At 39.9% G+C, this 14,002-nt stretch overlaps 1 protein-coding gene across 1 annotated transcript; it reads left to right on the forward strand.

Moving 5' to 3' along the window:
* The first annotated feature begins 657 nt into the window (after window positions 1-657).
* prr16 (proline rich 16) lies at window positions 658-13,786 on the forward strand. The gene is made up of 2 exons (XM_061259378.1): window positions 658-792; window positions 13,052-13,786. The coding sequence occupies exons 1-2, from the start codon at window positions 658-660 to the stop codon at window positions 13,784-13,786; spliced, it is 870 nt and encodes a 289-aa protein (XP_061115362.1).
* The last annotated feature ends 216 nt before the right edge of the window (window positions 13,787-14,002 follow it).

Consider the following 14,002-nt stretch of genomic DNA (forward strand, 5'->3'; position numbering starts at 1 on the left):
GGTTCATGAATACACGATGATACCCATTAATCGTCTAGAGATGATGCTCAGCAATTATGCATTTGGAAGAAACACTTCAACATCTTTGTTGGTATGATTCTCTGGCAAGATTGTCGAATGGAGAAGCGGATAGCATCTTCGTGAGACGAACAAATGAACACAGCCAATGTCGGGCATCGATGTTTGTGGATTGTTAACACTGTTTAAATAAAAAAAATATTTTTCAATGGAATAAAATAGCGACCGTCATCCCGTCCCGTTCTTTCGACATTTTAAAGGGTTTATTTAAGTAGTTCCTGACAGTGTTCAGGTGAAGAATATTATGAGAAATGGAGAGGCATGCCGGGCTTCAGCTTGGGAAACGACACATTGGATATATTCTCAGACAAGAGCATACGGCGAAACAGTGGAAAGAGCTACTGTGGTGTTGCACAACTTCATCGATATTTTTTGTTTCAGTCTTTTAAAATAATATTAATTTCAGTATGCTCTCTTGCGCAGGCGTGCAGCCCGAGTCTCTGCCGATGTGCTTCGCTACATCCCTAAGCAATGTGTAAATGAAAGTGGGGAAACCCTCAAAATGCACGGACGTACCGCTCTTATCGCTCTGGAGGATTTATTCGTGATCCTTGAATAATTATTGTGCTTTACCGAAGAATGTCAGGAAAAACAAATGCGGAGTCAGAGGGAGTAGTCTCCAAAGTTAAAGTAAAACGGCAGATCAAGACAATCGTGAAGGATCTAGAGAACATCCTGGGAGACTTAAAGGATGTAGCAAAGGAACTCAAAGAGGTTAGTGTTATGTATGTTGATTTACGCGTGACTTGTGTTTGTTTTTTCCCTGTGAAATAATTAACCGCGGCTGTTTCTCAGACTTGGGTAGATATTCAGTCGTTTTTATAGGCAGACCCGTAATGTGGACCACCCCTGTGTAAAGCTGTATTAGAATGAATTAGTCCAAGGCCTACGTATATTCTACGTATATCCACCTCATTCGGACCGTTATAGTCGTGTTATGTTGTTTATTTATTTATTTGTATTTACTTATTCAGAGTCAGTGTTTATATTTGGGATGGCAAGGTCTGGGACACGGCGTAGATCCTAGTCTTTTACTAGTTCATTTATGACTATATGTAACAATTTTGTCTCTTTCATCTGATTTTGTATTGTATTAAATTATCTTAAAAATTGAACATGCCGAATGGCAAGCTTTGAATGAGTATTTTTCGTCATCAGTCACATGTTTTCTATCCGGTCATCTTGCTGGCCATATAGTCAATGCATGTGTTCCAGCATTGTTAAGGGCGATTGAAAAGACAGGAAACAAAATTCTGTTGCTTTTATCTGAGCAAGTGAGATCTATACTGTGCTGACAGCATTGGTTTTTTTTTATATCACTAGCTATGCATTTTAAATGTGGGGAAAAACCTTCAGCTGCGTAAATTGTGAAGTAATGAAAATATTGGGCCTTCTTCAATTTACGACAGAAGGCTGTTTTTCTAAATACATTAGTACTAAGCAAAGAAGTAATTTATTTAGATATATTGTCGTCTAATGATTTGTGATGAAGTCACTTAACTTATTGCGTCAAAACATTAATTATGTAATGTAGGTTAATTATAATCCTCATGTACAACTAGGCACGTGTGTGGCTTCGTGTGAATCTATAAATAAATACTAGGAACAATCCTTGCATAGTTTATGTTGGCTTCTAAAATATAATTTAGAGGACCAAAATACATGAATGACATGAATATATACAGAAAACTATGTCAGGGCTATACTATCCAGCATAATTACCCAACTGACGGACTAGGCTATTGTTGATATTGTTCCCATAAGTAAGTAGATCCGGACACTTAACCAAAAGGACACCTTAGTCCATTTTGGTCTCTCAATATAAAGGTATTTAAACCACAACAAATCTTGGTCGAGTCTTATAGATTGACAAAATCTTGTACTTGTTATCTGCTGTATTTTATCAAGAAAACATGTCATGCATTCATATACCCACACTGAGCACTTTATTAGGAACATTTTTACTTAATTACACTTACTTATTAATGTGATTATCTAATCAGCCAATTGTGTGGCGGCAGTGCAATGCAAACAATTACTTAGATACAGGTCAGAAGCTTCAGTTAATGTTCACATCAACCATCAGAATGGGGAAAAAATTTTACTGTGGAATGATTGTTGGTGGCAGACAGGGTGGCTTGAGTATCTCAGAAACTGCTGATCTCCTGGGATTTTCACGCACACTAGAGTTTGCAAAGAATGGTGCAAAAAAAACAAAAAAACAGTGAGCAGCAGGTTTGCAGACACAAATTCCTCATTAATGAGAGAGGTCAGAGGAGAATGGCTAGACTGGTCAAAGCTGACAGTAACGCAAATAAACACACATTACAACAGTGGTATGCAGAAGAGCATCTCTGAACACACAACGCATCATAGTGGATATGCTACAGCAGTAGAAGTCTAAAAAATAGGTCTAAAAAATACCTAATACAGTGCTCGGTGAGTGTATATTACACCATCCACAATGGTGCATTTTTCCTAGAATTGTAGCTAGTGACCATATGTATACACATGATAGCTTTCCCTTCAGTTTTCAGTTTGAAGATTAATTAACAGCATATAAGTATAGAACAAAAAAAACAATTAGTTGAAATTTTACTTTTTGACTTGGAAAAACATTAAACGCCCCCTCATTTCAATGATGTGAACTCTGACCACGAAACTGAACATTTTGATACCAAAAGTTTTGAACAGCGCCTTACAGGGAGTGAGATATAAGCAGTGTGACAACCATCCCCGGTCTCCCCTACATAAATAAATTAACTGAAGCACTGATTTTGTTAGGCCTTTAATACCTCATGAAAACCGAATAATTCATAGTTTGTACATTTCCATAAAAAACAGCTTTCAATGCATGTCATATATTCAGTACCAATAGCATTGAAAGGGCTCCTGTGGGCTCAAAGCCTCGTTCACAATGCATTTCACATAAAGCATCAGCGGCTACCCTGCCCTCTGCCAGCCCAGCTAACACAAAAGGCTCTCACACTGATTTTGCAACGTTGCGGCAATGTCATAACGCTGGCAAAACATTTCAGTAACATTGTGAGAACATCTTCTGTTACCTGGGAGGCTGTTTATATCATGTTTCATCCAAGCTGCCTTGCTTTGTGTTGTTCTGATGTGACCCAAATTGGTGAGTCTTTTCAGTTGATGGTGTCTTTTGTTACAGCGGAAACACAACTGATGGCCTCAAAAGTAGCTGCCATTCAGCTTAGGCGGTCAGAGGAGAGGTGTTCTGTACTCATGGCTGGTATTAGTGTGAAGCAAACCAATGAAAGCCTGTTACTATCATACATATTAAAATATTAGCTGTAGGTAAATTGTAAAATGTAAACATGGAGAAAAAGTAAATGTCAGAACAGCAGAATCCCTCCCCATATTTTGACGCAGACTGAAAATACACCTTTTTAGACTGAAGTCCTCCCTCCTGATTTAACCCCCCCGATATCCCTCTTGTACACCCTAATAATAATAATAATAATAATAATAATAATAATAATAATAATAATAATTAATGTGCACTTACAATGGCTATTGTTTTTGGTTATAACTTCTCTACATGCGTGTTTTGCTATTTATGGATTTGATGCTATTCACTTGTTGAGGAACGAAAATGGACATGTAAAATGTAAATATGAAAAGTGCATAGGGAGGGATGGATGGGACCTGAACAGAATGAGCACTCCAGGAAAATAACATCTGGGGTAAAATTGGCTTTGAAAATGGGCTTATTTAGTGGTATGAAGAAGATAAAAGGGAGAATGGTGAATGAACACTAACAGGGATGCCTGCTCAGGCAGGGAATCCAACCCGGTAAGAACACTAGTCAAGTTATCTACTTTACATCATTCAAAGCTACCGCCCAGAGATTACTGAAGCTTAAGAAAAAGTGCTGCCAGAGCAGAGGGTATTTCTGTTTCCTCAAAGCACACAATGGAGTAGAGAGATTGACATCCGCTGGGGACGGGGGTTAGACTACTTTCTAATTGTGAGCAACTTGCAAAAGGATAATTTTTCCATTACGGAAATGCCAATCACGCTTGTCGGCAGCCAGTGTCTGTTGTAGCTGCCGAGCTGCAGGGAGAGAGGAACTGCATAGGTGAGCAGGGAAGCTGCTGTTGCATGAAATGGTGGGAGAGAACCTTGCTGGCTGAATCCCCCTATTCCCTCCATGGCACTACGGCCAACTGTGCGTTGACCTGTGTCGGCTGTTGCCTGTCGGTCCACTCTCAGAGATGAAGCAACGTTGGATTTTTGTTCTATAGGAAACAAATTTGCCAAATGTAGGGGGCATATTGTCAGACTTTTCTCTCTCCCTTACATTTCTCCGGCGCAATACGTCACATCACAACACAACGGAATAAATGTCATACCAAATCAAAAGAAAGACTCGGGCACATATTTTTAAATTAATTATATCTTCATATCTTATTTCACTATAGACAGTTAAGTTGAGGTGGTGTCACAACTTGCCTCATCAGTGGGTAAGTTGTCACACTATGTGGGGTTGGTAAGTTGTCACATTGGATTTTTCAACAAATAATAACACAACCAAGTCATTCTGAACTTGTATTTTATTTTTTATCTTTAAATAAAATTCAAAACTAAATATAACTTCATCAAAGGACCAGTGGGGCCAGATCTGAGAGGTGTTTTGCCCTGTGGCAGGTGGCAGTAGTCTGCTGTATATCGGACGAATCTAACTCTTCGGAATCACAGTTCTGGGACACATAAATTGCTTGGTCTTGCATCAGGCATCAATTTGATAGTCAGACTCAGCTGAAAGTCTGTCTTGTGTAGTCCAGGGATAAGTATGCTGCTCTAAACTATATGTACTTATAATAATTAATTTACAATAACACTAGCCCTATTACAAGAAACCTAGTTGCTGATTATACAATATCACAATGATCTTTGAGCAAGTTCTATGTGTCAATTTTATGAGAAAAACTTTTCATTGAGCTCCAAACTGACATTTGTGTTAATATGGCTATCTCAAAGTCAGCTTTGGACTGCTACTAAAGTATGAAAATACATTTTATTCTACTTTACTCAGTAGAAAAATATAATTTTTAGCTAAAAAAGTTTTATTACATAAAATGTGAAGTGCCGTAAGAACTATCCTCACCTCAGATTAGTGTGATTTTGACCACATGTAAACAGGAAGTTGACCTCAGAACACAATCACACAAAATTGCTATTCAATATTTGTGGTAGTGCCACTACATTTCAGTACGAATAAGTACCTTTTACAAGCAAGAAAGGTACAAATGAATTACTGTATGTATTGCTAGCTAGGGCTACAATTATGTACCAATACCAGCCAAATGACAAGCATTTGTACCTTTATAGTCACTTTTTAATACTTCTTTCAGAAAGTGTACAAGCTTAGATCCTTGGGTCAGTTGTGACCCAATTTTTCTGCACCCTTTACCAAGTTTACAGTGGCATCATGCACTTATTCCAGTACAAACAAAAAAAACAGGAGCTCCTTTATAAGGTGAGCTGATCCAGGCTTCACAGATAATGCTTTGAAGGGTACCTTTGTCTTGTATTTGTCTTTGGCTCTTGGAAAAGGTTTTCAAGCCTCCGGCAACTTACTCTCGAACAGTATATCTTGAAGTGAATCACGTTTACAGAATCACATTTTCTAACAAATCGGTTGTATGACTTTCGTAAAATGGCTCACAGGAGAATGTACTGTCCTCAATTTCCATTTCAGTTCTGAATGAAGGTTTTGAATGCTCTTAGTAGTAAAGGTGAATAATCATAAGGATAATTTAGTCACAACAGGGGGAAACTTGCATCACAATTTAGTGACAGTGAGCCACTTTTGTACTGTCACACTGAAATAATTTTAACAACAAGTGGTGTAGCTTGTAGCCCAGTGGCTAAGGTACATTACTGGGACCCCAGGTTGGTGGTTCAAGCACCAGTGTAACCACGATAAGATGTGTTCTGCTGTTGGGCTCCTGGGCACGCCCCTTAACCCCTTAATCAACTGTAAGTCGCTTTGGATAACAGTTTCAGCTAAATAACTGTAATGTACAGTAGTGTTTGAGAGACCTCAAGGCCTTTCACTTTGTGCAAATGATCCCTGAAATACACTGTAACCCAATAGTCTTACCCGCGTAAATGCTCCTGCAAACATGGGAGCTACTACGAATGAGAATGTTATGGGAATTTAATGTTAATTTAAGTTACAGTGGCTGATAAGCTTACGAGAACAAGGTACTGGTTTAAATGTCTGTTACAATTAATCTGTATGTGATCAAAACCTGAACTGTAAATGGCCTTTAAAATGGAGACCTTTCTGCAAATTTTAAAGCAAGATTACGTTTTATTTTCGTTCTTTAGCATTTATAAATTATTTAAAAAAAGGAAAAGGACCCTGAGCAAAATTTGGGAATCCTTTTGGATTATTCTTTGTTACTTTTTAAAAAGATGATTGCTAAGGCCCAAACCCAGGTGATTTACTTGTTAGGGCTTGAATGAGTCAGCTGAGTGTGGCTGTTCTTTCTGGTGTTAACAACCATAGGTTCCTCTAAACAGTTGTCCAAGGATTTCAGAATGAAGATGGTTAATTTCCACCAAGAAGGAGAAGGCTACAAAAACACTCTCAATGTTTCAAACTACCTATTCCTCTGTCAGAAACATTATTAGGAAATGGAAGATAAATGGAACAGATGAAGTCAAGGCAAGGTCTGGAAGACCAAGAAAGATTTCAGATAGAATGGCCCGAGACCTGGTGAGAAATGCTCAGAATAACCCGCACTGCAAAAAAATAGCAAACACAGCTCTAGCTGTGTATTGTTAGGACAACAATACAATGTACGTTAAACAGCAAAGACCTACATTGCAGAATTGTCAGAAAGAAAGACCTTAACACAAAATTAAGCATGAAGTAAGCAAAAGAAAATATTGAGAAGCCTGAAGCCTTTTGGAATAATGTGCATTGGACTGACAAAACCAACTTAACTTGTTGGCCACCACCAAATAAGGTGTGGTTGGAGAAAAAAGGGTAAAGCCTTGGTAGAGAAGAACACCTTGCCAACTGTGAAGCGTGGAGGCGGATCCATTATGCTTTGAGGTTGTGTGGCAGCTGGTGGCACAAGAAAAATTGCACTAGTGGAAGGAAGAATTTTTATATTAAGTAATACATTTTTTTCTGATGACCATAGGTGTCAAAATGATTGTAAATAAAATCTAAGAAAGTGAAATTGGCAAAAATATATATGTATATGTATATCTCAGTCTAAAGGTCAGACTAACTACAGTATAACTCTGACTACAGTAAATGGTTGGCATTTATATAGCACCTTTATCCAAAGCGCTGTACAATTGATGCTTCTCATTCACCCATTCATACACACACTCACACACACACCGACGGCACCGACCAGCTCGTCAGGAGCATTGGGGGTTAGGTGTCTTGCTCAGGGACACTTCGACACAGCCCGGGCAGGGGATCGAACCGGCAACCCTCCGACTGCCAGACGACTGCTCTTACTGCCTGAGCCATGTCGCCCACAGTATATTGTGTCATTCCATTACTTGCTGTTTCGCTGGAATATAAAACTAAAATAACAAGCACAAAAAATCCCTTTGTCATTCATCAGCATGGGAAAAGCAAAAAAACTGTCAATTCAGACACGTCTGGTAATGGGTACAAAAAAATACATAAACATTTGAACATACCAATCCCAGCATGTCCCAGCAAACAGTGAGGAAAGTCTCAAAAGGAATCATAAAACAAAACATAAAACATACAAACAAACTCTTTGGAAGGGTGGCACGAAGACAGCCCTTACTGAGCACAATTAAGAAAACCAAGAATCAGGAGTTTGCCAAACGTCAGTAGAATTAAGACTGGAAAAGGGTGTTATGATCAGATGAGACCAAAATTGAACTTTTTGGCCATACACGGCATCAATATTTGGCGGCAAAAGAAGAATGCATACAAGGCGAAGCACCTCATACCTGACGATAAGAATAAGAATCACACAATATTATGTGCACAGTTGTTTACATTGTGTTAAATGGTTTATTTGGAAAGGCACTTTGTACATCTCTGTTGGTTAATTTCACACAATCCAGAACTGTAGATGAATTGTGTTAAATTGCATGTAAATAAGGCTCAGATTGCAATGAGTTAACCTGGCACCTCTTCTTTATAATGCACGCAAACTAAATTTCATGGGGAATGGAATATTCCTTCATATTCCGCTTGTGCTTAGTTATACTTGCAAGTATTCGGGTACAGCAGTGTGGTGTAATGGTTGGGGAACTGGGTTTGTAACTTAAAGGTCGCTGGTTCCTATGCAGAACACCCCCCTTGACAAATGTACTTAACCTGAATTGTTTCAGTCCATATCCAGCAATATAAACTTCTGTCAAACACAATTGTTTTGGATTCAAATATTTTTTGTGCTCCATTGATCTGGCCTACTGCAACCAAATGGACCAGAAGGTGGCGTTTGGATGTTTTGAGAGTATTACATTGGTGGTTCACTGGACAGGGTCAGTAAAGCATAGAAAAGCATTTTAATCAAAAACAAGTATGTATTTGACCCAGGTCTGCAGTGTAAACAATGCAAAAGCCAAGTACTGTAAGTCACTCTGGATAAAGGCATGTGCAAAATGCCTGTAATGTAAATGTGATGTAGCTGCCAACATTTAGTGAATCTGTTAATACAAATTGAATATTTGAGTATAATTCTAGTCTAAACATATTTTGTTGTGTTTACATTTGCTTTGCTGTTCCAGACATCCAAAAGACTGAAGGAAACCGCATAAGATTCATTTGTGCCTAATCCTGGCTTAAAAGTGCCAAGGTACACTGGGTTTTCTCTTTATGTGACTGATAAGCCTAGAACTGGGAGAACACTGTGTGGGTTCAGATGAGGTAATAATTCATCTAATTATGTGGTTAGGTATGCATGTGGATAAGAAACCTGGACAGGAGAAGTACTGCAGAGAGGTGATCTGGCAACACTGCCAAGAATTTTCAATGGAAATTGTCCCTGACCTGGCTGACAGGATGTACACAAGATAATGCGCATGCAAGATTAGAATATAGGCGATGTATAGAATAGATCTTGTTTGAACAGGAGGGAAACAAAGAGGGAAGAAAACGTGGTGGCTCTCTTCCTGAAATCATAAAAGGGTCTCAGGAGTATAAGTGGGACATGATGTGTTGCTTTTAAGAAAAAGGAATGGTTCTAGGACTGACCCCTGGGGAATAGCTTTTCAGTGCTGTACAACAAACTGCAGAAATCGGACTGTACTAGACATACAAAGCCCTGGAAATGGCTGATTGCTTTTGAAGATCAAAGTCATTCAAAGGAATTCACATGGAAAATATAAGACAAACTGCTTTACTTGAGTGAGCAATTGGTTGTGGGTTATCCTTCTCCGGGACAGTAACATCAAGCTGGAAGTAATTGGAAAGTTGATGCTACATTTCTGGAAAGGGAGTTGAAGTATCAGAGTATAAGCAACACTCGGGAAAATGGTAAAACCACTAAGGGAATCCAGATTGAACTTACAGTGATAGCAGAGCTTTTACACCAGTGAAGAAACAAGAAAATAAATCAAGAAACAATGATGGTAGGAGTGTAGTATCCTGAATATTATATTTTGAATTTCTTTCTTTTGCTCTATTTGTAGGATTTGAATTTTGCTCAGTGTTCTCACTTAGAGGCTACATGTCTCTTTTCTTGACCTCTTTCCTGGGATGACATGGCGCTGAACAATTTCTGTATATCCGTCTACCCGTTAGGAAAAAGGGTGTTTATAGCATTTATCCGGGCTGTGTTTAAATCGATGTTTTAAACACAATGAATTTACACAGTTATAGGCTGTGTTCAAACTCATGTTTTCCAATAAAGTACTGTATTTGGCCTGTAGCACATCTATTGTGTATATCCATGTGGCCTGCTAGCAAATAAATCTCTAGGGCCTTTTTTTCTCATGCTTTTTTCCCCCAAGATAAAATGCAATTGTTGTCGATCTTCAAGGATCAGTTACCATGGAAAGGAAGAATATCGTCAACATTCATTGAGAGTAAACTCAATATCCCAGATACATATCCCAGACAGTGTTTTTCAACAAAAAAGAGAGCAAGGAGACTTATCTTAGGGTAAAAAGTTAACATTGCTTCTGATATACAAACTAAACTATATGTATTATTTAGGTCTGTCACTAGAGCACTAGAGAGTCAATAATATATGGCTCGTAGCAGAATAAACAGGGCCTGTAGACATACTGTATTAGATTATTTTGGTGGGTCTGCTCTTAAATAGTTTATCGCAAATTTCTTGTGTTACTGATAGCATGGTTTCACCATCATCCAACAGAGGCACAACCTTTTGTCAAAAACAGCATATTTGCAAATGTCAGTGGATCAGTATCACTGTCCGTGTCCCACCGTTCACCAAAAATGTGACTCACTGCCTCAGGCTCAATATTCCAAGCGTATATATATATTTATATATATTTATATATATATATATATACACACACACACACATACACACACACACACGCTCACCAAGCACTTTATTAGGAACACTTTTACTTTGATACACCTACTTATTCATGTGATTATCTAATCAGCCAATTGTGTGGCAGCAGTGCAATGCATATAATCATGTAGATATGGGTCAGGAGCTTCAGTTAATGTTCACATCAACCATAAGAATGGGAAGTGACTTTGACCGTGTTACAATTGTTGGTGGCAGAAAGGGTGGTTTGAGTATCTCAGAAACTCCTAGGATTTTCACGCACACTAGTCTCCAGAGTTTGCAAAGAATGGTGAGCAGTTTTGCAGACAGAAACGCCTTGTTAATGAGAGACGTCAGAGGAGAATGGCCAGACTGGTCAAAGCTGACAGGAAGGTGACGTAAGTAATGCAAATAACCATACATTACAACAATGGTATGCAGAAGAGCATCTCTGAACACATCATAACTCTAAATGGATAGGCTACAGCAGTAGAAGTTCTACATAAATACTAATAAATCTATTTATTAGTCTAATAACTACTTAATAAAATGCTCACTTAGAGTGTTCGGTACTGTAGCTGGGTTCCATCTGATAGTTGGCCTATAGGATTAACAAGAAAAGGGATGACTGATACCTGACTGGGTTTCTTTGCAAAACATATTAATATAGCGGACTGTAGATAAACTTTCTTTTTTCTCCTAAACTGTCCACTAGAATACATTTCTGAAAACATTTGAGGCAAGAAATAAGCAATGCAGTTGCTGAATTTTGACTCACATTTGATCTGCAACGCCTAGGTTGAAAGTTTTTTGGAGTTCTGTGTGCCCACTGAGCTGCGCTGACATGCACTGCAAGGCTCTTGCTTACATGACTCACACGACAGGTCGGGACCACTCGTAAATGTGTATATATAGTTTCAGAAAGTATTCATTTCTGAAAGTAATCAGGCTTTCTTTTCATTTGAGAAAGTAATCGGGCACAATACTCCCAAGTTCAGGTCTTGATGCCTGCATTGTTTTGCTGAAATTGTATAATGTTTACCTTGCGCAACCTGCATGCAGCCTGTGTGTTTTACACGTCAGTGCAGCTTGTATGACGTGCGTACGCGCAGTCTAACGCAGGTACGGTGAGGTTGATATGGCAACAGACTGATGCCAACATGTCCAAGTCCAAGGAAGTTACGATGACATTGCTTTTGTTCAGTGTCTTGAGCTTCAAATGCAGGACAAGAGGCAGGAAAGGCTTCAACAGCAATAGATGGTAAGATGCCAGACAAGGGCCTGAATATTAGCTGCAGCCGTCTCCAATACCTCCATTTGGCAATTCTTCAATGGCTCCCAGTGGTTAGACATTTTAATAATGAGGACAGGAACCTTTGAATTGTGCCATTGTCTGTCCTATTGCCTTTCCCGACAAAGCACTTCTTTTCAGCAGCCAAATCTGTTCAGGTGGCTCGGTACTGGTGCTGGATATTGCACACCTTTTGAGTCCCTACATTGTGAACGTTTTAGGGAATGAACTTGTGAATATGTATACAAAATTGCGCACACTCAAAAATTTGACCGGTGCAAACTCAATATGTAAATATAAAAAAAATCTGAAAGTTCCTCTTTGCTGTATTTTATTGAATTTCTGATTTAATATACTTGCCCCAATATGGAAGCACTCCTGGAAGCCATCAGTGGCTTCAAAATCAAGTGCCAGTTCCCACAACACTATTTAATGTAACGCACAATGCACTGATGTGACAATCCTAATTGTTTAAATTCAGGTTGGATGTTGGCGATGGGAATTGTAGTGGAATTTAATACCACATACAAAGGAGGCATGCATCCAATCCAAGAAAAATAAAAAATAAAACAATGTGTTTATCTGGTGCTTGCATTTTGAACAATGAAATCCCATCTGTGTCAGATGTGTGGAAGAAATCTGAATCAGGTCACATCAGATTGGTAGTGTAAATGCAACCAAAGTGTTTTACCTATCTTTCTCCATACTAATTTGTACTTTGTTCTATAAAAGCCCATCCACAACAATAACTATAACAATAAATATAACAATGTGAGCATCAACATAGCTGAACGATAATGTTCTGTAAATAGTCTCTCGCCTATGTCATCTGCCATTTTGCACATGATGCTCTGTAGATTTTGATTCACTGTCAGTGTTTAATGGTTCATGCTGCAGGAATAAATCACTCTGAAAGTGATCCCAACAATTTTGTTTGTCCCTGTTGTTGTCATTATAGTTGTGGTGTGGACTGGAGTTAGAACTTTTTTTAAAACTACATATTGATATAACTATAGTTATTGTTATATTTATCATTTTTGCTGTGGATGGGCCTTCAGACTGGTTAACAGCACCTGTTGAACATTGTGATGTAATGTGATTTAATGTACAGATCCAGTTGTGATCCCTTAAGTTGCGATGCAGTTGTGATCCCTTTTTTACTTGCACCTGGCAGGTTGTCCATGACATAGACTCCCTGACCTCTGACCTACGGCTGGAGGAGGACATGACGGACAGCTCGAAGACGGACACGTTAAACAGCAGCTCCAGTAGCACCACCACCACCACCACCGCCTCCAGCATCGAGAAGGCGAAGCTCCACCTGGAAGGCAACGCCCTCCGGCCGTTCTCCTTCAGCCCGGCCGTCCTGACCGTGATGAAGAGGCCCCACCCTCCTCTTCCCCCTCCCCGCCTCACCCCCCTCAGGACCGAGGACCGCGGGCCGGGCTTGCTGTCGGGGAGCCTGGCGAACGGCGCTCTCTTCCGGAACGGAGCCTTTCCCGGGAAGCCGGCGAACGTGCCCAGCATGGACTTGTGCTGCATTCCCAAAAGCGTTCCGGAGAGGGGGCCCACGCCACCCCCCCTGCTGCGGCACGAGAAGAGCCGGTGCCCCCAGGCCACGCGGGAGCGCGTCCGCTTCAGCGAGAAGGTGCAGTACCACGGGTACTGCCCAGACTGCGACCTTCAGTACAACGTCAACAACACGGACCTGCACCTGCATTCGGAACTGATCGACGTGAAGCTGAGCCCCACGCACTACTGCTCCTCCCCCGGCCTGTCCCCGGTGGAGAACGGCGGCCTCAGTGCCAGTCACAGCTTCCCCCCAACAAACCCACCTTGTGTGCCTCATCCCCTAGCCCCCAAACCACAGAAAACTATTCTCCGGAAGTCCACCACCACGACCGTTTGATGTAAATCAACCGTGAACTGAAGCGTTTTTTGAAATGGTTTCCTTTAATTTTTATGAGCACTTTCTACTTTTGGCAAAATTGATTTATGGATTATCTACACGATGTGAAGCGGCACCAGGAAGACAGAAGGAAAGGAAGAGAAAAAAAGAAAGGGTGAGTTCTTTCCCCTCGAGTGGCAGATGGTCAAAGAATGTGCTTTTTGTGGGGGTGGCTTG

This window comes from Conger conger, chromosome 11 (genome assembly GCF_963514075.1).
Source record: "Conger conger chromosome 11, fConCon1.1, whole genome shotgun sequence".
In the NCBI taxonomy this organism is placed as follows: domain Eukaryota; kingdom Metazoa; phylum Chordata; class Actinopteri; order Anguilliformes; family Congridae; genus Conger; species Conger conger.